The following is a 25,022-nucleotide window of genomic DNA, read 5'->3' as shown; positions in this document are numbered from 1 at the left end:
GCAGAATGGGAGTCTCCTGACAGCATTCCTGGAGATAAGGAGCTATTAACTGCCATTCAATACAGGCAGTTTCAGACACATGACCAATGTTTTATGTTGTGGTAGTTCTTATTCTGAAGAAGAGACTGAGAAAAGGCTCTTGGGAGGATTTCTTTAGAGTACCCAGGAAAGACAGGTTCTTTATTTTTCTAACCATGTCTTCAGTGTCACACTTCTACTGGTTTCTAGTGCTACAAAGTCAGTGATCTCTGCTCCAACAGGATGACAGGAATGGGCATAGTGTGAGATCACTGTATATGGTTATTCCTTTTTTGGATCATGGATGTGATGATCTTCCAACTCACTGTGGGGACCAGATGTGATTATTCCTAGACCATCCTTTAGAGATACCGCCATGGCTTCATCTGACACTCAGATTGACCACACTCCTATGAATTGTGGTAAATACTTTTATCACTCTCTTGAGGAGAGCTCTCTTTTAAAGGTCATATCTCTGTGTTTGCCCTTTGTAGGGCAAAGAGATGTGTCCAGAGAACTGCAAAGAGAAGCTTTCTGCCTTTCTGATTCTTTGTAGCTTGGGATAAACACTACTCATTTTCTTTTGAATGGGAGTAGCTGATCTGTCTCATAAAAATCCTTTCCTGTATGTATTCACATAGGGCTTTTTAAGGTTTTCTAAACATTCTGACATGTTCTTAGTTTTCTCTGATCTTAATGAATACCCAAAGTAATACACCGTCTCAAGGCTGGGCTGGTAGATTCTCTAATGTCTTGTCAGTTATTCCAAAAGGTGAGGCTGATGAAGGATTAATAATGTACATGACACCCCACCCCAGTATTGCAACATTCCATGAAACAAATGAGGATGGAAATAAAGCAGGCAAAAGCAAACAGGATACACAAAAGCAAGAACTTACACCCAACTATCTTCATCTCTGCACCAGAAAGAAAGGGGCGAGAATGAGGGGACAGCACAGAGAAAAACAAGAACAATTAAGACAAACAGGAAAAGAGAAAAAACATCACTTGCAGGTCAGTGATGAAGCATGCACTTTTTATCAGGGGTCAAAGCAAAGGACAGAGTGTATTTTTGAGCACAAGGACAAGACTCAGGGGCCCCCTAGAGAAATGCCATGCCTGCATAGCTGTCTTCTAAGGGTCAAGTCAGGGCAACCTAGAGAGGAACCTAAGAGGAGCTTGTGTCAGGTATGACTCAGGGAGGGACAAAGCATCCCTAAAGCAGAGTACTCTCTAGGACTTAGTTCTCAAAGGGGATCCTAAACCAAAAGTATCATCATCACTTAAGAGCCTGTGAGGAATACAAATTCTTGGGTCCTACCCCCAACCTACTGCATTCTCTTGGGGTGGGTTAACAATCTTTTTTTCTAAGCCCTGCAGGTGATTCTGATACATACTAAAGTTAGAGAACTACTGCTTTAGGAAAAACTTAGCCATCAGTTAGAAGCTACTAAATCAAAGGGCAGATTTCTTGTAATAGGACAGAAGCTCATTTAACTAATATGAAACTTGGCTCATGTTGCCCACAGTAAATTATAATCTTAAAAATTCAAGTCTTAGAAAACAAGTTAAAATGTTTATTTCTGACAGGGCCATGACAGAGCTCTGTATTTCTACTGACTTCAGGGAACAGACTTTCCAGGAAAGCTAAGAATTGGGTACCTACACAGAAGTGGTAGCATTATCTTTGCTGGCTAAGGTGTGGTCTGGAGAAAAGTACAGCCTGTGCTTGAGCAAGAGGTTTTAGATCATTTCTTTCAGTTTACAGGCTTTTGGCTGAGTTTTCTTTAAATTTTTATTTTGGCTAATGCTGACAAAGTGAGTTACAGAAAATAATGTTAACTTCAACTTGTTTACCTGAAACAACTGTCTTGCTCCAGGCTCTCTGTCCATTTTCTTAAAAAAAAAAATCTAAGAAATGAGTAAAAGTATGCTAAGGGTTATTAGCTTCTGCACTGAACTAAAATGAGTTTGGAGGGAAGAAGGACGTACCCAGAGAGATATGGTGCTAAAACAATAGAAAGCTGTAAAGTGCTCAGTTTCAAAATTAAGCTTAAATTCCCATATTTACTTATTCTATAATTTCAGATGGCATTTCCTGGATTGATGTGCCTTCTCTGGGACCTCCCAGAACACCAGCAATGGCAGTCTTGCCTCTTGCTCACTACCACAGGTCATAAACACAGCTGGATGGTTGTGTAGGTAGGGCCTCAGCTGTGGCAAAGAGTTGGACATCTCCTGTTCCATGGCAGCACATGGTGTATATGTGCACACTCATGGAAAGCAATGACTTTAAAAAAGGCTATGTCAGGTACTGGTGTGGTTAGAACCTGTCTGAACTCTGTAACTCTGAGCTGTATGCTTTTTCAATATGCATTGACAAGCACTTTTCTGGGCCATCTGACAAAAAAGGACCTCTCCAAATGAATGTCTAGTGGTTTCTGCCAAAGAGTGGTAGTTTTAAAATAAGAATCACCCTAATTTTTCCATTTACTCTAATTTCTCGGACTTAAAGAGTTGAAATGGTCACAGTTACTGACATAATTTATTTCCTTGCTCATTTCCCATATGTTCATGTGTCAAGAAGCTGCAACTTGTTGTAACTTGGTCACACCAGGACCATGTGGGCTGAGGGACTGCTGCAGCCCAGGCACAATATTCCCACAGCTGAAGAGTGGACCAGCTGCAGGTGGAGGGGTGACCTCACTGAAGGACTTCTTGCAACAGACATGGATAAGTTGACCACAATTTAAAACACTGTTGCACACTTTTCCTGATGCTCTAGCAGGAATTGTAGGGCCAGCCCTATCACCTTGCCAAAGGATGGCAAACCTACTCTGATAATATCTTGGGGAGGGTTAAGGAGGCTGTCAGTTGTTAGCACATAGTCCTGAGAGTGGCAAAAACCTGTGCCCCCTATTTTTTTCTGTGCCAAGAAATTCTTTCCTCAGCAGGAGGAAGGGTAAACGAGGGGACAGATGCATAAAGGACTGCTTCCTGCCCATGAATCAATCTTTACTTTCAGCTCTAGCACTCAGTACTTCAAGTACTGCAACCCACCGAGCAGCACACTTACAGCACCAGCCTGGACATGCCAGGAGTGTCCATCTTTCTGCCTTGCGGGGCAAATCACATGACAACCCTTACCTGTCTAAGGGAGGGAAACCCTCCTTGACCTCAGCTTGCCTTATCAATGCCTGATACTACTTATTTCCGCAGTCATATCTAACATACCCAGAAAGAAGTCCTTTATAAACCTGTGTGCCAACGATACTAAGAGATGTAGAGTATGCCACAAAAAGATCTCTTTCCATAGATGAGGTCTGGACACTGTAACCCTTGAAATTAAAGTTTACTTAAAACTTTTTGGAGTTCCCCTTGTGGCTCAGCGGAAATGAATCCGACTAGTATCCATGAGGATACTGGCCTCACTCAGTGGATTAATGATCCAGCGTTGCCATGAACTGTGGTGTAGGTCACAGATGTGGCTTGGATCTGGTGTTGCTATGGCTGTGTTATAGGCTAGCAGCTGTAGCTCTGATTCTACCCCTAGCCCAGGAACTTCCATATGCTGTGGGTGTGGCCCTAAAAAGCAAAACAAACAAACAAACAAATAAAAAACCAAAAACCCCCCAACAATCCTTTTTGACTTAAGCTTGCTCATTTCTAGTCTCTGCTCACTTTTTTTTTTTTTTTGATTCTCTGTGTGAAGACTAATAGGAAGGAAGTGTCCAAATCTTAGACAAAACAAGTTCTTAAAAGGAAGGATTTTAAGTCCATCTTTTAGAATACATAACTCCACATGAGCCTGGATATCTAAATTTTAAAAGATCAACATATCCATTTTAGTAAACACCAATTCTTTCTTCAAAGATATACTGCCAAGAGGTCAGGGACTACGCCTGGGCTCTTCTTTTCATGATTTCCAGGGTCACAGAGGGCTGAGGAACATTGTCGGGATGGGATGGGAGAAATGTCCCGTGGAGGACATCACCTTCACAACAGCCAGGTGGGGACCCTTCATAAGCATGAAGTCTCTGCATTTACAGATAAATATGGAATCGACTGAATTGCCTGTGATTCCCATCCAAAAGACCCTTCTGTGCACATGAGCAAGAGACAAAGGCTGTTCATAATGGCTTACTCTGCATTCACAAAGTCTATGGGGAGAGAATAAAGGTGACAGAAAACAAGTCTGGCCATAATGTGGGAAAAGCTGGAAGCCAGCTGGAATCCATCACACGGTCCTTCTCTATGATCAGGCTACACTCTCCACTGGGTATGTGCTGGAAAATAATTCCAACAAGACAATTTTTAGAGTCCCCCCAAAATAGGTGATATTTAGAGTGGTTCAATCTAGCCTGTCTTGTCTCTTTTAAACAAAGGTAAACTCACTTCTCCTATAATTCATCCAGACAACCAGCTATTTGCTTGCTTTACTTTCCCTTTTCTTGTTCTCATCTCTTGTTATCAGACCACCTCCATCCATAAGATCCATGCCTCTACCCTTCCCTCACTTCCTACAGTGTCCTTGGCTTTGATGGTCTGCTTCTCCAGCTCTGCCTGTATCCACCTTACTGGGAAGCATGAACTTGAGACTGAGCTGCTGGAACCACACTTGAGGGTCAATGCATTCCCACTTTCTTCCCTGGCTCTTCATCAGGCCAGGGGACATAGATGAAGGGGGTTAGACAATTCCTGAGAAAATGGCCAAGTAGTACCATTCATAGTGCCTAATTTATACCATTTTCCTGACCCATTATGTTATTTTCATTATGACTCATTTTTTCTGATACAAATATATCTGCTATTTCTATGTTAATTGGGATTCACTGATACTACTGCCACTATTTTCCTTAAAGAGGACATTCTTATGATGGGATTCTCTTCTAAGAAATGTAATGGAAGAGAAGAGCGTAAAAAGGCAACCCTATCATGAGTTCTATGGTGATTCCTGCCCTCCAGTCAGGAATCAGACCAAAAAAGCTCATCAGCTAGATGGTTGCATTGCACTGGAGAATGTATGTGGGAGCTTCTGGAAAAAAACAAATGCCAGTTAAGAACCAAAGGAGCCACTGGCTGCAGACTGAAGTCAGCAACGTGACTTTGGCTGCAGAGTCTTTTAAGGGCTTCAGGGCTCCTCCACAGCATAGTTCACCATCTGCTCACAAGAACACTGGACTCCATCCTCCTAATCCTTCTCCCACCCCAGGCCCTGAAATTTTGCCTACCTGGCATGATGACATCAGGAAATCCCAATTTTCTTGTAATTGCCAATCCCCTACTAAATATCATGGGATTTTCTCTCCTAATATGTTCCATGTCTCCACGAAGAAGCTGCAGAGAAATGATAAGACCTGCAAACACAAAAGCATTTATTTAGAAAGGCTAAAAAGATTATATGCTAATTTGAATAGTTAGGTTGTATAAGAAAATTCCATTTTTGATGTCCTCCAAGAGTTGGATGCCTACTATTATGTTAAGTATATGTTCTTTCTTCAGAACTGGGGAAAAAAAAACACACACGAATTTTTCAACAAGTAATTTATTTCTCCTTTTTTCAAGTTTAGAAATTCTTATGATTCCCTCAGACAGTTCCTTCTTGAACAAGCCTTTCTCTTCTCCCCCAGCCAGCTCCAGTGGGTTCACCTTTACAGGCTCTGGGACTGGGACACAAAAGCAAGTGTCAGCAAGATGTACTCTCGTCAACCTGGAAACATGGGAGCTGAGCAGAAGACGAATATCTAGAAATGAGGAAAGGTGTTTTGATAATTATGGTGATTAAAGAGTGGAGGCAAGAATGGAGACAGTAACAAGTAGAGGTGTAGAATAAGAATGGTCTGGGAGGACTTCCTTTGTGGTTCAGTGAGTTAAGGATTCAGTGTTGTCACTGCTGTGGCTTGGGTGCAATCCCTGGGCCTGGAAACTTCTCCATGCCATGAGTGTGGCAAAAAAAAAAAAAAAAAAAAAAAAAAAAAGAATGGTCTGGGAATGGAGAAGGGAGAGGGGAAGAAGTAACAGAGAACTCAGAAGAGTCACACATACTGTATCTAGCAGAACAAAGTATTCTCGTAACTAGGAATATGTACCCTCACTGCTGGGTCAGGGGAGGAAATAGAGTTCTACTGTAGCCTAGGCAGAACATCAAGATGATCTCATTGCTTCAGCTAAGCTCATCCCCCCAAGAAACTCTGGGATTATGCATATGAAGTCCCAGGTGTCATTAATACCAGGATCAAGGGGCCCTGACACACAGACATATGGTATTTCAGTTGATGTTCTGGTTAGATAATCAGTGTTTGGGATTTGGCCACCCTAAGGTAATTTTTTATAGCCTATTTACTTGATGGACTCAATTACTAGTTTATGACACTGAAAGGCTGGGGCCCAGAACCCAGACCACAATGATTTCTGCAGAAGAAAGCAGTTTGGGAGGTACTCACCCCTCTCCTACAACCTCAGCTCATTTATCCACAGTATCTTTACAGAGCTATCATTAAAACTCATCCTCTGGATAAATAGAAATTCACTGAATTAGGAGGTGGTTTAGCTTGGAGCAGATAGCTAAGGATGAGACAGTTTCCAGAATTTGAGATGATGGTTGGAGGGCAAAGGAAAAAAACAAACAAACAAACAAAAAAAACAAAAAAAACCCCCAGTGGGTATACTCTTATCATTCTGCATTGGCAAGGATTTATTCAAATACCCAGTGACTGCATTTCATCTTATTTTCTGAGTAACCAAATTAGCTAAGATATGCAGAGGACAACCTGTGAGGATGTAGACCCAAGGTACTGGGAGAGTCACATCTAGCTTTTGAGCCACTCAAGCAGATTCTGAGTAGCTGCTCTCCACCTCCAAACATGACAAATAAGATGGCTTTGGTTTATGCAAGAGAGCAAATGAAAAGGCACATGAAGAATCTAATATATGGCACAAATGAACCTTTCCACAAAAAAAGAAATTCATGGACATGGAGAACAGAATTGTGGTTGCCAAGGTGGAAGGGGAGGGAGTGGGATGGACTGGGAATTTGGGGTTAATTAATGCAAACAAATGCATTTGGAGTAGATTAGCAATGAGATCCTGCTGTATAGCACAGGGAACTCTATCTATCTAGTCACTTGTGATGGAACATTATGGAGGATAATGTCAGAAAAAGAATATATATTCATATATATATATAGATAGATAGATATATGAATGACTGGGTCACTTTGCCGTACAGTAGAAATTAACAGAACACTATAAATCAACTAAATGGAATAAATAAAAATCATAAAATAAAAAAGAAATCAAAGAAAAAAAAAGAATGAAAGAAAACTACCAATGGCATTATTTCACTCTTTCTATGGCTTAGTAGTATTCCATTGCATACATGTACCACATCTTAATCCATTCATCTGTCAGTGGACATTTAGGGTGTTTCCATGTCTTGGATATTGTGAATAGTGCTGCAATGAACATGGGGTGCATCTATCTTTTTCAGTGAAAGCTTTGTCCAGATATATGCCTAGGAGGGGGATTGCTGGATCATACAGTAGTTCTATATTTAGTTTCCTGAGGAATCGCCATACTGTTTTCCACAGTGGTTGTACCAATTTACATTCCCACCAATGGTGCCGGAGGGTTCCCTTTTCCCCAAGCCCTCTCCAGCATTTGTTATTTGTTGACTTGTTAATGATGGCCATTTTGCCCAGTGTGAAGTGACACCTCACTGCAGTTTTGATTTGCATTTCTCTAGTAATTAGTAATGTTGAGCATTTTTTCACGTGCCTACTGGCTACCTGTATGTCTTCTTTGGAGAAATGTCTATTTAGGTCTTGTGCCCATTTTTTAATTGAGTTGTTTTTTTATTGTTGAGTTGTATGAGTTGTTTATATATTTTGGAGATGACACCTTGTTGGTTGCATAATTTGCAACTACTTTTTCCTATTCCATAGGTTGTCTTTCATTATTTTTAATGGATTCTTTGCTCAGTAAAAGCTTTTGAGTTTAAGTCCCATTTGTTTGTTTTCGTTTTTATTTCTACCGCCTCGGGAGGCTGAACTAAGAAAATATTTGTAAGGTTTATGTCAGAGAATGTTTTGCCTATGTTCTCTTCTAGAAGTTTTATGGTGTCATGTCTTATGTTTAAGCCTTTAAGCCTTTGTTTTTAATTATTGATTTTATTATATTTTTGTCTTTTCCAGGGCTGCACCCGCGGCATATGGAGGTTCCCAGGCTAGGGGTCGAATCGGAGCTGTAGCTGCCAGCCTACACCACAGCCACAGCAATGAGGGATCCGAGCTGTGTCTGCGACCTACACCACAGCTCACTGCAACACTGGATCCTTAACCCACTGAGCAAGGCCAGGGATTGAACCCACAACCTCATGGTTCCCAGTCAGATTTGTTAACCACTGCGCCATGACGGGAACTCTGTCTTTAAGCCTTTTTGAGTTTATTTTTGTGCATGGTGTAAGACGTCTTCTTGTTTCATTGAGAGTAAATTAATTTTTAAAATAAAGATCTATCTTTGTTTTTGTTTTTTGTTTGGCTGTGTCCACTGCATGTGGAAGTTTCCAGGAATGAACCTGTGCCACGGCAGTAGTGCTGCAGTGACAATGCCAGATCTTTAATCTGCTGCACCACAAGGGAACAATATATTTTTAATTAAGGAGACTAATAAAGACTTGAACTACTCCTTGAGCAATCTATGAAATTCTCTGATGCGAAGACCCTGGAGTCCAGCAGTGAAAAACCCATGCTCAGAAGCTTGATAACAGAGTGGAAAGGCCAGTGGCCTGGAGTATGGAAACCTGGGCTTCCTTGTTCAGCCACTAAATCATTTCATTGAGTTTCAGTTTCTTCTTATATTTAATGAGGGAGCTGAAAGACACAATTTCCGAGATCTCAACCAGCTTCCAAGTTAAGCCTTGCCAAGAAGCAGTCAGACACACACTTCAAAGAAAAGCAGTCTATTTCTCCTCCTGGCTTTCCCAAAAGTGCATGAAGACTTCCTCTCACTAGGGCCATCCTAACTGAGGCTCTGTGAAGTCTATGGTGCCCCCAGCACAGAGGGAGAGTTGCTTTTATAACACTGTTTAAATGGCTAGTGTCTGTGAGTTCTCAACAAAAATCACAGACACTGAAGACAGCATGGTCCCTTGCTCACTCTGTGAAGTGAAACAAAATTCAGCATTTTAACCTGGTGAGGTGATGCTAGAAACTGCTCTTCAGTTGTTTCTTTTAATGTATTATTACCACCACCTCTCTTTAAAAATGTTCTCCATATTTTAATCATATCATGTCCCAATAACTTGTAGACAAGGGGAGCTCTTAATAAATCATATAAGTAAATAAAGCAAAGAATAGTATAAAAATTGGTATAAGCAGTTTTCCAAATTGTTAGTAACTTTTAAATATTTTAAAAGCAAGATTTATCTCTTGGTTTACTCTAGATTTAGTGAGGAATACAGACTCCCTTCCCCTTCTACCACACTGCATGTAGCTCCTTGGCACTCGGGCATATACCTAAGGGAAAACAATTTTTAAATTGACTATAATTAAAAAAATCTTATTATAGTTGATTTACAATGTTCTGTCAGTTTCTGCCGTAGAGCAAAGTGGCCCAGTTTAAATCAACTATAATTTTTAAAAAAAGAAAAACAAAACAAAAACCCATGAGAGAGGCCCCAAGGAATCCCATGCTAAACCACAGTGAATTTTAGAGAATTCAAGTACTGACCCAGCTGAGGGTCTCAAACTTTGTAGTCTCTGGTTTGGAGCTGACTCTCTTAGTTAAATATCTGCTAACCTTGATAGAGAAAAAAAAGTTCTTAACAACTTTGGGAACTCCATGCCATGCAGTGGCTTTATACTGTCATTTAAGGCCAACTTTTTTTTTTTTTTTTTTTTAGCCGCACCCATGGCATATGGAAGTTTCTGGGCCAGGGGTGGAATTTCAGCCCCAGTTGAGACCTATACCACAGCTGTGGCAATGCTGGATCATTAACCCACCATGCCAGGTTGGAGATTAAACATGTGCCACTGCAGAGCCAATGCTGGATCCTTAGCCTGCTGCACCACAGCAGACAGACACTCCCTAAGGCAAACTTTTAATTCACAAACAGTTCTATGAAAGTTAAAACAAAGAAGGCTATATAAAAGGTGTTATGAAATAATTTAGAGGTAAACATTATCTAGAGAAACATAAATTTGATAGCTATCTTCAAGGGTATACAAATGCTTTCACTTTTATTTATTATATACGTATATATATGTAATATATAAATATTTACATATTTATATATGTAATATATGTTAATATTTATTGAGGTATAGTTGATGTACAATATAAGTCTTAGGTTACAACATAATGGTTCACAATTTTAAAGGTTATATTCCATTTATAGTTATTATAAAATATTGGCTATATTCTCTGTGGGGTACAATATATTCTGTAGCTCACAATAATTTGTACCTCTTAATTCCCTACCCCTATCTTCCCCCTCCCTGCTTCTTTCCCTCCACTGGCAACCAAAGTTTGTTCTCTCTATATGTGAATCTTCCTTTTTTGTTATATTCACTAGCTTTACTTTTTAGATTCCATATATAAGTGATATCATACAGAATCTGTCTTTCTTTAACATAGCATAATACCCTCCAAGTTCATCTATGTTGTTGCAAATGGTAAAATTTCATTCTTTTTTATGGCTGAGTAGTATTCCATTGTGTGTTGTACATACATATACATCTTCTTCCTTCATTCATCTGTTGAGGGATGCTTCTAAATCTTGGCAATATAAACACGGGGGTGCATGCATCTTTTCTTTCTTTTTTGGCCACACCTGCAGCATATGGAAGTTCTTAGGTCAGGGATCAAATCAAAGCTGGAGCTGTGACATACACCACAGCTGCAGCAATGTTGGATCCTTAACCCAACTGCAGGGGATTAAACAGAGACATGCTGGATCATCAACCTACTACGCCACAGCAGGCGCTCCACCTTGCTTCTTTTCAAATTAGTGTTTTCATTTTCTGGGAGTAGAACTGCTGATAGTTCTATATGCAGTTTTTTGAGAAACCTCCATACTGCTATCCACAGTGGTTGCACAATTTACATTCTCACCAATAGTGTATGAAGGTTCCATTTTTTGCCACATCCTTGACAACATTTACTATTTGTGTCCCTTTTTTTTTTTTTTTTTTGTCTTTTTAGTGCCACACCCGAGGCATACGGAGGTTCCCAGGCTAGGGATCAAATTGGAGCTGTAGCCGCCGGCCTATGCCACAGCCACAGCAATACAAGATCCAAGCTGTGTCTGCAACCTACACCACAGCTCATGGTAATGCTGAATCCTCAACCCACTGAGTGAGGCCAGGGATTGAACCTTCAGTCTTCATGGATCCTAGTCAGATTTGTTTTCCACTGCGCCACTATTTGTGTCCTTTTTGATGACAGCCATTCTGACAGATGTGAGGTGATATCACACTGTGGTTTTAATTCGCATTTGTCTGATGATGAATGGCACTGAGAATCTTTTCATGTGGCTGTTGGCTATCTGTACATCTTTGGAAAAATATCTATCCAGGTCTCATAGACTTTTAAATAGTGCTTCAAATTTAACCGAGCAATCAATATTCAGTTTAGAATTAATTCTAATAGTAGACTGACACCAAGATTTAGACAGAAATTAAAGAGAGTTTCAAAAGAAAAAGAGGGGAAAAGCAAAGAAGTTGAGCTAAGATGAAAGCTGCTTTGAAATAAAGATTTTCTATTTTAATTCTAGAATGATTGATCCTGGCAGACCAATCATTGATTCTCATTAGTGTCAGGCTTTCTTGGTAATGCTAACACTGAAGGGATTAGAAAATGTGTCTTTTGGGGGGGTCTGGGTGTATACTCATATTATTATTTTTTTGGCTGTGCCTGTGGCATGTGGAAGTTCCCAGGTCAGGGATCTAACCCACATGACAGCTGTGAAGATGTGGGATCCTTAACCTGCTGTGCCATAAGAGAACTCCTGGGTGTGTAATCTTTGTTCAGGAAAGCATAGATTTTACAATGTGGCAAACCATTTAACACTTTTGTTTACTCTGGATTCAAACTGGAACTCAAGTTACCTATCAAAGCATATGGAATCCACCATGGAAAAAGCACAAAGTATATTTTGGTAAGAAGTAATTAAGGAAGGTCTCAAATAATCACAAAAAGAAACAGAAACTGCCTGGGCATCTCTGCATTTCTGCATCTCTGCAGAAGAGATGTCTACAGGGAACTGAACTTTACACTGATCAGCATGAACCAAGTGAGGCATGTATGATCAGCAACTGAAAATGCAACATAAAGTTTTCTAGCCAGAGAAATGAGTTACCGTGACTGGCACTGGGGGCAGAGTACTTGGCGCTGGACTTGCGGATGATATTCTCATGAATCTGGGACCACTCACTCTCGTTGTTGCACCTGCAACAGAAGGATAGGTATTACGATTTTCAAGAATTTTAAGCATCTAGTCTAATGCTCAACGTGTTAACACTAAGTTTGAAGGGAAACTTCGAATTCACTTTCGTAAAGAAATGTGATTTATATTTTAAAAATTAAAATATAAATGATAAAATTTATATTTTACTAAATCAGACAAGGCTCACTTTCCGGTAAGGAATACAGAAGATTCATGTTGGAAACTCTAAAATGAATCTCTGCAAATATTTTAAGTGGCAAAATATACTATTCTCTTAAATAGCACTTTCCCATGTGCCAAGTTTTTTTTTTTTTTTTTTTTTTTAAGTCCCTTACACATTTATAAATAGGTGCTAAAGGAAAGTTACTGATAGAGGAACTCTTTGATAAGCTCTGGTGTTTGGAAATGTCTTTGCCTTGCACTGACTTTATACTGTCATTTAACTGTCACTATAATGGCCCCAGAGGAAAACTGTGCCAAGCTCAGGGCAATGTGGATATTTACCTGTGGCTATATTTCAGCCAGATCAAGATAAGAAGAAAAATTGGGGAGAATAGTGGGCTTGGTTCACTGTGAAATCCTATGTAGTCAAGGGGAAGGATAGCTTAGTAAAGAAGGCTGGCATCTAAATATGTAAGAATAAATTTCTTTCCTAGGGATTTCAGGACTGAGAGATAAGAGAGAATGGAGGAACAACACTGCACCTCTGTTAATTTCTGATATTTTAGAATCCTCCCCTCTAAAAGACAATTTCAAGAAAGCTGCAGCTATGCAAATACTTGGTATGGCTTAGGAACAGAGACTAGGAAGGAATTCCTCATCCTAATGTAGACACCTTGATGAAACAATTAAATTAGATTAAGGTCATCTCTTGAAAATTCCATATGATACCGGGAGTCTCCACAGCCTTGGCCCCTGCCTTCCCTTGTGGGATAGGGAGGACCACTGACCTCAGAAAACAGCCCATGCATAAAGGAAAACCCACAGGATCTTTCCATGGTTACTCAAAAGTGTGCAGTTTGGCAAAGCCACTTTCAAGAGGAAACTCCAGCAAGAATTACACCATGTACCATCTAGCAGTGTGAATCACAACAGGTTTCTATTCAGAGGTAAAGGATGTTGGTCACTAGATTAATATCCTTAATCAGTGGCTCTTTGGATTCCTTAGTCAGTATAAATAGCTTAACTTACTCAGAGATGGTACAAAGAATTGTCAAAGACAAGGTTCTCACAGTTCAGAGCTGTAAGGATAACTTCTGCTCAGAGAATTCCTTCCAAGGAAAGGAAGGGGGAAAGAGCTCTTTAAAATGATCACTTGTGATTAGCAACTCGGTTGGAAATCAAAAGTGAGAAGTCCTGGCAGCAGCACATCCAGCTCCTTCCGTCTGACATGCACATTGTCTCATCTCCTCCAACCAGTCAGTGTAACAGAGAAGTACCCAGCTGGTGAGGATTCAAAGACTTATCTTGCTATCAGACCACTGTCACTTTCTAGGTTTACAAAATCAGTAGTTATTTTCTTTAACAGAAATCTGACTAGAGGTTGTCGTAAACAGCAAACTCTCCCCACTTCAAAAAAGAGTCTTGACTAATGCACAAGTATAATGAATACAGACAATAGTATTATACTATAATGATGCAATGCTTAATTGGCAATCTTATATAAATGTATCAAAGTAATATGATGATTACCTCAAATATATATAAAATACACACACAGACACAGAAACCCTATGCATAAATTAAAAAAAAAAAAAAGAAAAAAAAGACGAGTTTTGACAATTAACTCCCTCCCTCCAATAGGTGGTATAATTTCAGTATTTCTTCAATAAAACACTCACTTGTTCTTTGGTAGTGGAGCTGGTTTTTATCAACCTTATCAATAGAGACAATGTGTATTACTTCACTGACATGTACCCTTCCACCCAACACATACAGTTCAGATGCCAGACACCTGATGGCTTGTCCCTCATCCGCTCCCTTTGCACAAGTCTTAAATAATAGTGGCTTTCACGGATCTGCCTCAGCCCACTTCCCTCTTACCGTATAAGCTTTCTCAGCACTCTCACCTGCTCCCATGCTTCCAACCACCTCCAAAAGCTGCCAAGCCCCAAAGCAGTGTCTCCAGCCCAGACTCACTCCTAAGCTCCTAACCTGCATGGCCATAAGAGAGCTTATCATTTCCTATCCACCTGACTGCTCTCAGAGACTCTCTTTGAGTGGAACCCACTATTTCACTAAACCAGAACCCTTCGAGCTGTTATCAAATCCTGCAGATTTTGCTATCTCAAAATCTGTCACATCTGACCTCTCCTCTTCATGGCCTTGGTTCAGCCATTATCATTTTTCTTCTGGACCAATGTAATGGTGATTACACCAATGGCAACTGCCTTTCAATTATCTCCCTTTCCAGAATACTAAGGAAGCTACTCAAATCAGCTGAACCTAAGTAGATATGGTATCATTAGCATATTTTAACCAATCACTAGGATATTTTATAAGGAAAAATTATAAATGTAAGCATTTATTAACCAAATGCGCTGTGATTATAATGAAGCATGATTATGTTATATCCAATCAAATTAATATTTAGAGCATGATTACTAATGTTGATAGTTTGTTCCCAATCATAAAATGCATGAGGGATTATAATCTAAAAGAAGCCTGTGTATGTCTGTGGTACATTTTCCCCACAGAGGAGATAACCAGCATATGCAATGAAGTAGTACTTCAACTACATGTTCAAAAATTTTTATTCAATGGAGTTCCTGTCATGGCTCAGTGGAAATGAATCTAACTAGGATACATGAGGATGCAAGTTTGATCCTTGGCCTAGCTCGGTGGGTTAAGGATCCTGTGTAGCCATGAGCTATGGTGTAGGCTGCAGACAGGGCTGGGACCTGGCATTACTATGGCTGTGGTGTAGGCCGGCAGTTATGGCTCTGATTCGACCCCTAGCCTGGAAGCCTCCATATGGCTCGGGTGTGGCCCTAAAAAGGAAAAAAAAAAAAAAAAAAAAAAGGAAAAGAAACAAAATTTTTAGTCAAGGTTTAACACAGAGGGATAAGAGGTTTTTGGTTTTCTATATGGTCTAAAAGAGATGCTAAAAGAGTTTTTTGGTTTTCTATATGATGCATGCCAATGTATCAGAGCAGATGTGCAGGTTCTGCTCAACAAAGAGTATTTGGAATACTGTTCTTATTCACTCATGTACCAGAGCACAATTTATCATTTGCCTCTTCCCTACTACTTCCTTATCTTCTTTTTTTTTTTTTTTTTTTTTTGTTGTTGTTGTTGCTATTTCTTGGGCCGCTCCCGCGGCATATGGAGGTTCCCAGGCTAGGGGTCTAATCGGAGCTGTAGCCACCGGCCTACGCCAGAGCCACAGCAACGCAGGATCCGAGCCGCGTCTGCAACCTATACCACAGCTCACGGCAACGCCGGATCGCTAACCCACTGAGCAAGGGCAGGGACCGAACCCGCGACCTCATGGTTCCTAGTCGGATTCGTTAACCACTGCGCCACGACGGGAACTCCATTCCTTATCTTCTTGATCTTGTGTTTCTCATGGGTATTTGTCCAGTTTTATTCTCATCTTTCCCCAAGGTGGGCAACTCAAGAAAGTATTCGAGAAGTTTTAAAGGGCTGTTTGTAAGACCTTTAAGTTGGCATTTTTAGAAGGATGCCTATTATAGGTAGGTAATGATTGGGGGTATTCTCCCATATTTTATTTCACTTAATTCTCATAATCCTATAAGGCAGGTATTATCATGTTCATTTTACAGATGAGGGGAGTGAGGTGAATCTGTAGTTTAAACAGGTCTGTTTTGTTCCAAAAGCAGGGCCAGGTTGGGAGAGCAGACAGAAAGAAGCTGCTGAGTACTGTGATGCTGCAAACCTTACTCCTGCACCAGGCTTCAGGGTACTTGTCTCGCTGACCTTAGTCAAAATTCCCATTCTGTCCACCTTCTTCTAATTGCCACTGAAACAGGAGGGAAGGAGGTAGGACACAACTTTTAAAGAATGACATAACCATTGACAATATGCCAAAAACTGGTTAGAACCAACTAGGTCCAAGGTAACAGAAGATTTGACTTCCAGTAGACCTTGAACTTCATTATATACTCATTATAACACATTAGCATACTAAATGACATGCCCTCAGGCACCATGACAGTTCCAAGGCCAAGCATAAGAAGCCAAAAAGTGGGCAGTGGCCCAATTCTCAGAAATCTCTGCCGCTCCACCAAAACAGTCAAAATAATCCTTCCACTCTAGCCTATGAAATTACCAGTCCATAAAAACCAACTACCCCATATTTAAGGGCCACTCTCTCACCTTTTGAGGTGGACCATATTCTTTCTATGGAATGTGTATCTTACAGGCAGCTCCCATCTTCTGAGATGGCCCATACTCTATCTCTCTTCTCTCAATAAATATACTTACCTATCACTTTGCCTCCTGCTGAATTCCTTCTACATTTAAGACATAAAGTACCAGACCTTGAGTAAGTCCTGAGACCAGGTGTGTGATTTTAATAAAATGACCATGGGTTCAAGTCTCAATATGGGTTTTGCTGGGTTTAAGTCCCTTTCCAATATTCAGAGCATCACTAGTTATAATAGCCAAGACATGGAAGCAACCTTAATGTCCACTGACAGAGAAATGGATAAAGAAGATGTGGTACATAAATAATGGAATATTACTCAGCCATAAAAAAGAACTAAATAATATCATTTGTAGTAATATGGATGAACCTAGAGATTATCATATAAGTGAAGTAAATCAGACAAAGACAAATAGCATATGATATCATTTATATGTGGAATCTTAAAAAAATGATATGAAAGAACTTACAAAACGGAAATAGGCTCAAAGATTTTGAAACCAAACTTATTGTTATCAAATGGGAAGGAGGGAGAGGGATAAATCTGGAGTTTGGGATTAACAGAAATAGACTATCATAATAAAAAATAGATAAAAAACAAGGACATATTATATTGCACAGGGAAGTATATTTGATACCTTGTAATAACCTATGATAAAAGAATCTGAAAAAGAATAGATATATATATATATACATAACTGAATTGCTTTGCTAGATACACAAAACACTATAAATCAACTATACTTTAATAAAATAATAAAAAATTAAAACAAAAAATATTTTGATATTAAAATTATTCTTTCTCTTTGGGTGTGACTTGCTTTTTTTTGACTTTTATTTGGTTGAAAGTCCTAATAAGCTAGAATATAGGTAACAATCTGCAGATATAGGAAAACTATGCACGCTGACAATTGGTTCATGCAGTAAAAGAAGAGAGAGGCATTGAGAAGGACACATTTCTAAAAATGGCCCAGCTGAACAGTCTCTAAGACCAACCTGACACAAATCAACCAATCTGATTCATTCTGGATGTTTCCTCATGTACCATAAGAAAATGCCTTTTCATTTACAACAAATTTAAACTATTTCTTATAACTTACATATGTTTATTTTAATAAGTCAATTAAAAAGGAAGACAAACACACCTATTTTTATTCTGCTTCCCAGGTGGTGAAAAGGCTTCCATGAGTAACACTTCTACCCCTTCAATACTTTCCTGGGAAAAAGAGTAACTTCTTTGGTCAGTCATACCCAAGGATGGGGTATGACTATCTCAGATAGGCCTCCTCCCTCTTTTGGGAGCAACCTGTTTGCAGAAAGCATACTATCTCTGCACTGAAAGGCTTCATGTTGACTGTTACTTTTAAATATTAAAAGCCACAAGTGAAAAGCAACAAATAATATACAAGGGAATCTTCATAAGGGTAATAGCTGATTTTTTAGCAGAAACTCTGCCAGCTAGAAGGGAGTGGCAAGATATATTTAAGGTGATGAAGGGGAGGAAACTAAAACCAAGAATACTCTACCCATCAAGCTTCTCATTCAGATTTGACAGAGAGATCAAATGCTTTTCAGAGAAGCAAAAGCTAACAGAATTTAGCACCTCCAAACAGGCTTTATGACAACCACTAAAGGAGCTTGTCTAGGCAGAAAAGAAAAGGCCACAATCAGAAACAAGAAAAGTACAAATGAGAAAGCTCATTGGTAAAGGCAAACATAATATATATATAAAAAAGTAGGAAATCACCCATTGGCAAATATGTCAAAACTAGCAAGCCTGAGAAGAGGAGAAGACAAATACAGAATACTGAAAATGCATTTGAAATTAAGAAACATGCAACCAAAACCAATTCTTCTTGATATATGAAAATCTAATAGAGGAGTTTCCATCATGGCTCAATGGTAATGAACTTGACAAGGATTCATGAGGATGTGGCTTCGACCCTTGGCCTTGCTCAGTGGGTTAAGGATCTGGCATTGCCTTGAGTTGTGGTGTAGGTTGCAGATGTGGCTCAGATCCAGTATTGCTGTGGCTATAGTACAGGCTGGCAGCTGCAGCTCTGATGTGATCCCTAGCCTGGGAGCTTCCATATGCCATGGGTATGGCCCTAAAAAGCAGAAAAAAAAAAAAAATCTAATGGGAACCTCAAACCAAAAAACTGCAATAGACACAAACATAAAAAAGAAAAGCAAATCAAATACAACACTAAAGACAGTCAGAAAATCACAAGAAGGAAATAAAAGAGAGAGGGAAGAAAAAAAGACCTAAAATAACAAATCCAAAAAAATTTAAAAATGGCAATAAGTTAATACATATTCATAATTACATTGAATGTAAGTGAACTACATGTTCCAACCAAAAGACACAGACTGGCTAAATGGATACAAAAACAAGATCTATATATATGCTGTGTACAATGACACATACAGACTGAAAAGTGAGGGCAGGGAAGAAGGTATTATATGTAAATGGAAATCAAAGGAAAGCTGGAGTAGTAATACTCATATCAGACAAAATAGACCTTAAAATAAAGACTGTTACAAGAGTCAAAGAAGGACACTACATAATGATCAAAGGATCAATCCAAGAAGAAGATATAACAACTGTAAATATATATGCACCTAACATAGGAGCACTGCAGTATATAAGGCAACTGCTAACAGCCATGAAAGGAAAAATCGACAGCAATTCAATAATAGTGGGGGGCTTTAACACCCTACTTACATCAATGGACAGATCAACAAGAGAGAAAATCAACAAGGAAACAAAGGCTTTAAATGACACCATAGACCAGATAGATTTAACTGATATTTATAGAACATTCTATCCCAAAGCAGCAGAATATAATTCTTCTCAAGGGCATGGGAAACATTCTCCAGGATAGATCATACCTTGGGCCACAGACCAAACTTTGGAAAAATTTAAAAAACTGAAGCTATACAAAGCATTTTCTCTGACCACAATGCTATGAGACGAGAAATCAACTACCAGAGGGGGTAAAAAAAATATCAAAGAACACAAACTCCTGGAAGCTAAACAATATGCTACTAAATGACCAACGGATCACTGAAGAAATCAAAGAGAAAATTAAGAGATACTTACAGACAAATGACAACAAATACAATAATCCAAAATCTATGGGACACAGCAAAAGTAGTTCTGAGAAGGAAGTCTATAGAAATACAATATTAAGGAGTTCCTGTTGTGGCTTAGCAGTAATGAACCTGACTAATATCAATGAGGACATGAGTTCAATCCCAGGCCTTGCTCAGTGGGCTAAGGATCCGGTGTTGCCATGATCTGTGGTATAGGTTACAGACACAGCTTGGATCCAGCATCACTATGGCTGTGGTATAGGCTGGCAGCTGCAACTCTGATTTGACCTCTAGCCTGGAAACTTCCGTATGCCACGGGTGTAGCCCTAAAAAAGCAAAACAAAACAAAACAAAACCAACCAACCAAATGACAACAACAACAACAAAATACTACCTTACAAAACAAGAAAAAAATCTCAAATAAATGACCTAAACTTAACCAGAAACATCTAGAGAAGGAAGAAAAAACAAAGCCCAAAATTAGTAGAAGGAAAGAAATCATAAAGACCAGAGCAGAAATCAATAAAATTGAAACAAAGAAAACAACAGAGAAGAGCAAAGAAACCAAAAGTTGGTTCTTTGAAAAGATCAACAAAATTGATAAACCTTTAGCCAGACTCATCAAGAAAAAAAAGGGAAGTGGGGGGGCTCAAATCAGTAAAATTAGAAATGGAAAAGAAGTTACAACTAATAGCACATAAATACAAAGGATCATGAGAGTCTACTATGAGCAACTATATGCCAATATAACTGACAACCTGGAAGAAATGGACTGATTCTTACAAAGGTACAACCTGACAAGACTGAACCAAGAAGAGATAGAAAATATGAAAGACCAATCACAAGTACTGAAATTGAAACTGTAATTAAAAAACTTCCCAAAAAACAGGTATTCCCACTGGGTCCCAAGAGGAATGGTGGTGTCTCTGCAGCCCCAGGGCACAGATTTGATCCCTGGCGCAGCAAGTGGGTTAAAGGAGCTGGCATTACCACAGCTGTGGTGTAGGTTGAAATTGTAGCTTGTATGTAATCCCCGGCTTATGAACTCCATATGCATGCCATGGGATGGCCAAAAAGGAAAAAAGAAAAGAAACACTTCCAAAAAACAAAAGTTCAGGAACTGATGGCTTCACAGGCAAATCCTATCAAACATTCAGAGAAAAGTTAAAACCTACTCTTCTGAAACTCTTCCAAAAAACTTTAGAGGAAGGATCACTCCCAAGCTCAGTCTATCACCTTGATACAAAAATCAGAAAAAGATACCACAAAAAAAGAAAATTATAGGCCAATATCACTGATGAACATAGATACAAAAATCCTCAACAAAATATTAGCAAACCAAATCCAACCACATATTAAAAGGATCACTATGATTAAGTGGGATTTATCCCGGGGATCCAAGGATTCTTCAATATCCATACATCATTGTGTGACACACCACATCAACAACTAAAGTATACAAACTGGAGGAGTTCTCGTCATGGCTCAGCAGTTAATGAAACTAACTAGCATCCATGAATACACAGGTTCGATCCCTGGCCTTGCTTAGTGGGTTAAGGATCTGGTGTTGCTGTGAGCTGTAGTGTAGGTCACAGACACGACTCTGATCTTGTGTGGCTGTGGCTGTGGTGTGGGCTGGTAGCTGCAGCTCTGATTTGATCCTTACCTTGGGAATCTCCATATGCCAAGGGTGCAGTCCTGAAAGAAAAAAAAAAAAAAAAGAACACAAACCATATGATCACCTCAATAGATGAAGAAGCTTCTGACACAATTCAATGCCAACTTCTGATAAAAACTCTTCAGAAAGTGGGCATAGAGGGAACCTTTCTCGACATAATAAAGGCCTTTAATGACAAACCCACAGCTAACATAATTCTCAATGGCGAAAAATGGCAAGCATTTCTGCTAAGATCAAGAACAGGGATGTCTACTTTCACCACTATTACTCAATATAGTTTTGGAAGTGCCAGTCACAGCAATAAGAGAAGAAAAAGAAATAAAAGGAATCCAAATTGGAAAGGAAGAAGTAAAACTATCTCTGTTTGCAGATGATATACTTTATACAGAAAACCCTACAAGATGCTACCAGAAAAATGCTACAGCTCATCAACAAATTTGGTAAAGTTGCAGGATACAAAATTAATACACAGAATTCTACTGCATTTCCATATCATAACAATAAAAGATCAGAAAGAGAAATTAGGGAAACTATCCCATTTACCAGTGCATCAAAAAGAATAAAATACCAGAGTTCCCGTCGTGGCGCAGTGGTTAACGAATCCGACTAGGAACCATGAGGTTGAGGGTTCGATCCCTGGCCTTGCTCAATGGGTTCAGGATCCAGCGTTGCCGTGAGCGGTGGGGAAGGTCACAGACGTGGCTTGGATCTGGTATTGCTGTGGCTCTGGCGTAGGGTGGCAGCTACAGCTTCAACTTCACCCCTAGCCTGGGAACTTCCATATGCCCCAAGTGCAGCACGAAACAGAAAAAAAAAAAAAAAAAAAAAAAAAATTAAAAGAAACAAACGATTTAAAAAAAAAAAAAAAGAATAAAATACCTAGGAATAAACATAGCTAAAGAGACAAAAGACCTGTACTCTGATAATTATAAGGTATCAATGAAAGAAATCAAAGATGACACAAACAGATGGAAAGATATGCTCTTGGACTGAAAGAATCAATACTGTCAAAATGATACTACCCAAGGCAATCTACAGATTTGATGCAATCTCTATCATATTACTGACATTCTTCACAGTGCTAGAACAAGACATTTAAAAATTTGTATGGAAAAACAAAAGACCATGAATAGCCAAAGCAATATTGAAAAAGAAAAAGAAAAATAGAACTGCAAAATTCAGGCTCCCTGACTTCAGAATATGCTACAAAGCTACAGTCATCAAAACAGTAGGGTACTGGGACTAAAAACAAAAGCATAGATTAGTCGAGCAGGATAGAAAGCCCAGAAATAAACCTAAGTGCCTTTGGCCAACTAATCTACAACAAAGGAGGCATGAACACACAGTGGAGGAAAGACAGTCTCTTCAATAAGTGGTGCCAGGAAAACCAGACAGTTACATGTAAAAGAATGAAAAGAGAACATTCTCTAACACCATACACAGAAATAAACTCGAAATGGATTAAAGACTTAAATACAAGGCCGGATACTGAAAACCCCCTAGAGGAAAAGATAGGCAGAACACTCTTTGATATAAATCATAGCAATATCTAGTTATATCCACCTTCTAGAATAGATATAATAGAAACAAAAATAAACAAACGGACCTAATTAAAGTAAAATGCTTTTGCACAGCAAAGGAAACCACAAAAAAAAAAAAAAAACCCACAAAAAACAAAAAGACAACCCATAGAATGGGAGAAGTTCCTTGCAAATGATGCAACCAACTTTTGGGCTTCATCTCCAAAATATACAAACAACCCATACAACTCAACAACAACAACAAAAAAACAATTAACCCAATTGAAAAACAGGCAGAAGCCCTAAATAGACATTTCTCCAAAGAAGACATATGGATGTCCAAAAGGTACATGAAAAGATGCTTAACATTACTAATTACTAGAGAAATGCAAATCAAAACTACAATGAGGTACCACCTCACACTGGTCAGAATGGCCATCATTAATCAGTCTATAAATAACAAATGATGGAGAGTGTGTGAAGACAAGGAAACCCTCCTACACTGTTAGTGGGGATGTAAATTGGTACAACCACTATGGAAAACAGTATGGAGGTTCCTCAGAAAACTAAATATGGAACTACCATATGAGCCAGCAAATCCTACTCCTGGGCATATACTGGACAAAACTACAACTCAAAAAGATACATGCACCCCAATGTTCATAGCAGCACTATTCATGATAGCCAAGACATGGAAAAAACCTCAATGTCCATTGACACGTGAATGGATTAAGAAGATGTGTATATATAAAGTGGAATACTACTCAGCCACAAAAAGAACAAATTAATGCCATTTGCAGCAACACGGATGCAACCGGACATTCTCATATTAAGTGAAGTATGTCAGAAAGAGAAAAACAAATACCATATGCTATCACTTATATCTGGAATCTAAAATATGGCACAAATGAACCTATCCACAGAACAGAAACAGACTCTCAGACAAAGAGAACAGACTTGTGGATGCCAAGGGGGAGAGGGAAGGGAGTGAGATGGGTTGGGAATTTGGGGTTGGTAGATGCAAACTATTACATGTGGAATGGATAAGCAATGAGGTCCTACTGTATAGCACAGGGAACTATATATATCTCATCTCAGGATAGAACATGATGGAAGATAATAGGAGAAAAACAATGTATATATATGTACGCCTGGGCCACTTTACTGTACAGCAAAAATTGATGCAACACTGTAAATCAACTACACTTTAATAAAAAACAAAATAGAAAAAAAGTATCTGCAAGGCAGCATATTTTAGCAGAATTGGTTCAGCTTCATGGAATCCTCAGCCAACCTAGGAAAGCAAGGACAAGCTTCCCCAGTCTGCAATACATTCTTTCACCACACAGATGGTTATGAAGCCATCACTCCGCATGTTCCATTAATGAAGGACACATAAGCCTCATCTCACTCCTGCCGTTCCAGCCCATGTGGGGGCACATGGATCAGCATCTCCTACTAGCCCCTGCTGCCTCTCATGCCTGTGGATGGGTGGGCCTGTGCAGCCTGGTCTCTCCTCTTCCCAGTTTCTTGGGAGCCACACCTTTACAGGGGACACAAGACCCCTTCATAGGGAGCCCTGTCTACAGAGGGATGTGGGGAGGAGGATGACACCTGCTGTGAGCTGTCAGATTCCTGCTCCAGGATCTAATCCATACTCTACATTCTAAGCCCTGATTCATCTTTAATAAAGACTCTATCTCACCCCTCCCAGCCAAAAAAAGTGGAACTTTGCAATAACCAGGAATCACTGCCCTTCCCCCAAAAGACAAAAAAACTCCTTTGAGATGGCAATGCATTATGTCATTATTTGGGTATAACTCATTTTCTGAATCACCAGTTGTCTCATTTACTTTTCTACTTCTCTCTCGTTTGATT

The 25,022-nt window shown here is 39.3% G+C and overlaps 1 protein-coding gene and 1 non-coding gene across 33 annotated transcripts in view; both read right to left on the bottom strand.

Annotated features, from left to right (window-relative positions):
• The window catches only part of DOCK3 (dedicator of cytokinesis 3), a 507,677-nt gene that overhangs the window by 105,949 nt on the left and 376,706 nt on the right, over nt 1-25,022 (bottom strand). For all 32 annotated transcript variants that reach the window (XM_021068832.2, XM_021068840.2, XM_084988414.1 and 29 more), the window contains 2 exons: nt 12,377-12,465; nt 5,250-5,375 (listed from right to left, as the gene is read on the bottom strand). In XM_021068832.2, coding sequence (XP_020924491.2) covers nt 5,250-5,375; nt 12,377-12,465 — 215 coding nt within the window. The remainder of the gene's footprint in view (nt 1-5,249; nt 5,376-12,376; nt 12,466-25,022) is intronic.
• LOC146397328 (small nucleolar RNA SNORD22) lies at nt 5,601-5,713 on the bottom strand. The gene has a single exon (XR_014825381.1). It is a non-coding gene; the product is annotated as a small nucleolar RNA SNORD22 (small nucleolar RNA).

This window comes from Sus scrofa, chromosome 13, assembly GCF_054392235.1.
Source record: "Sus scrofa isolate SSC_HxYL_T2T_F1_AM1 chromosome 13, Sscrofa_HxYL_maternal_Yorkshire_Landrace_v2.0, whole genome shotgun sequence".
In the NCBI taxonomy this organism is placed as follows: Eukaryota; Metazoa; Chordata; class Mammalia; order Artiodactyla; family Suidae; genus Sus; species Sus scrofa.
The sequence above is the reverse complement of the archived record's forward strand: the minus strand, read 5'-3'. Positions and strand labels throughout refer to the sequence as shown.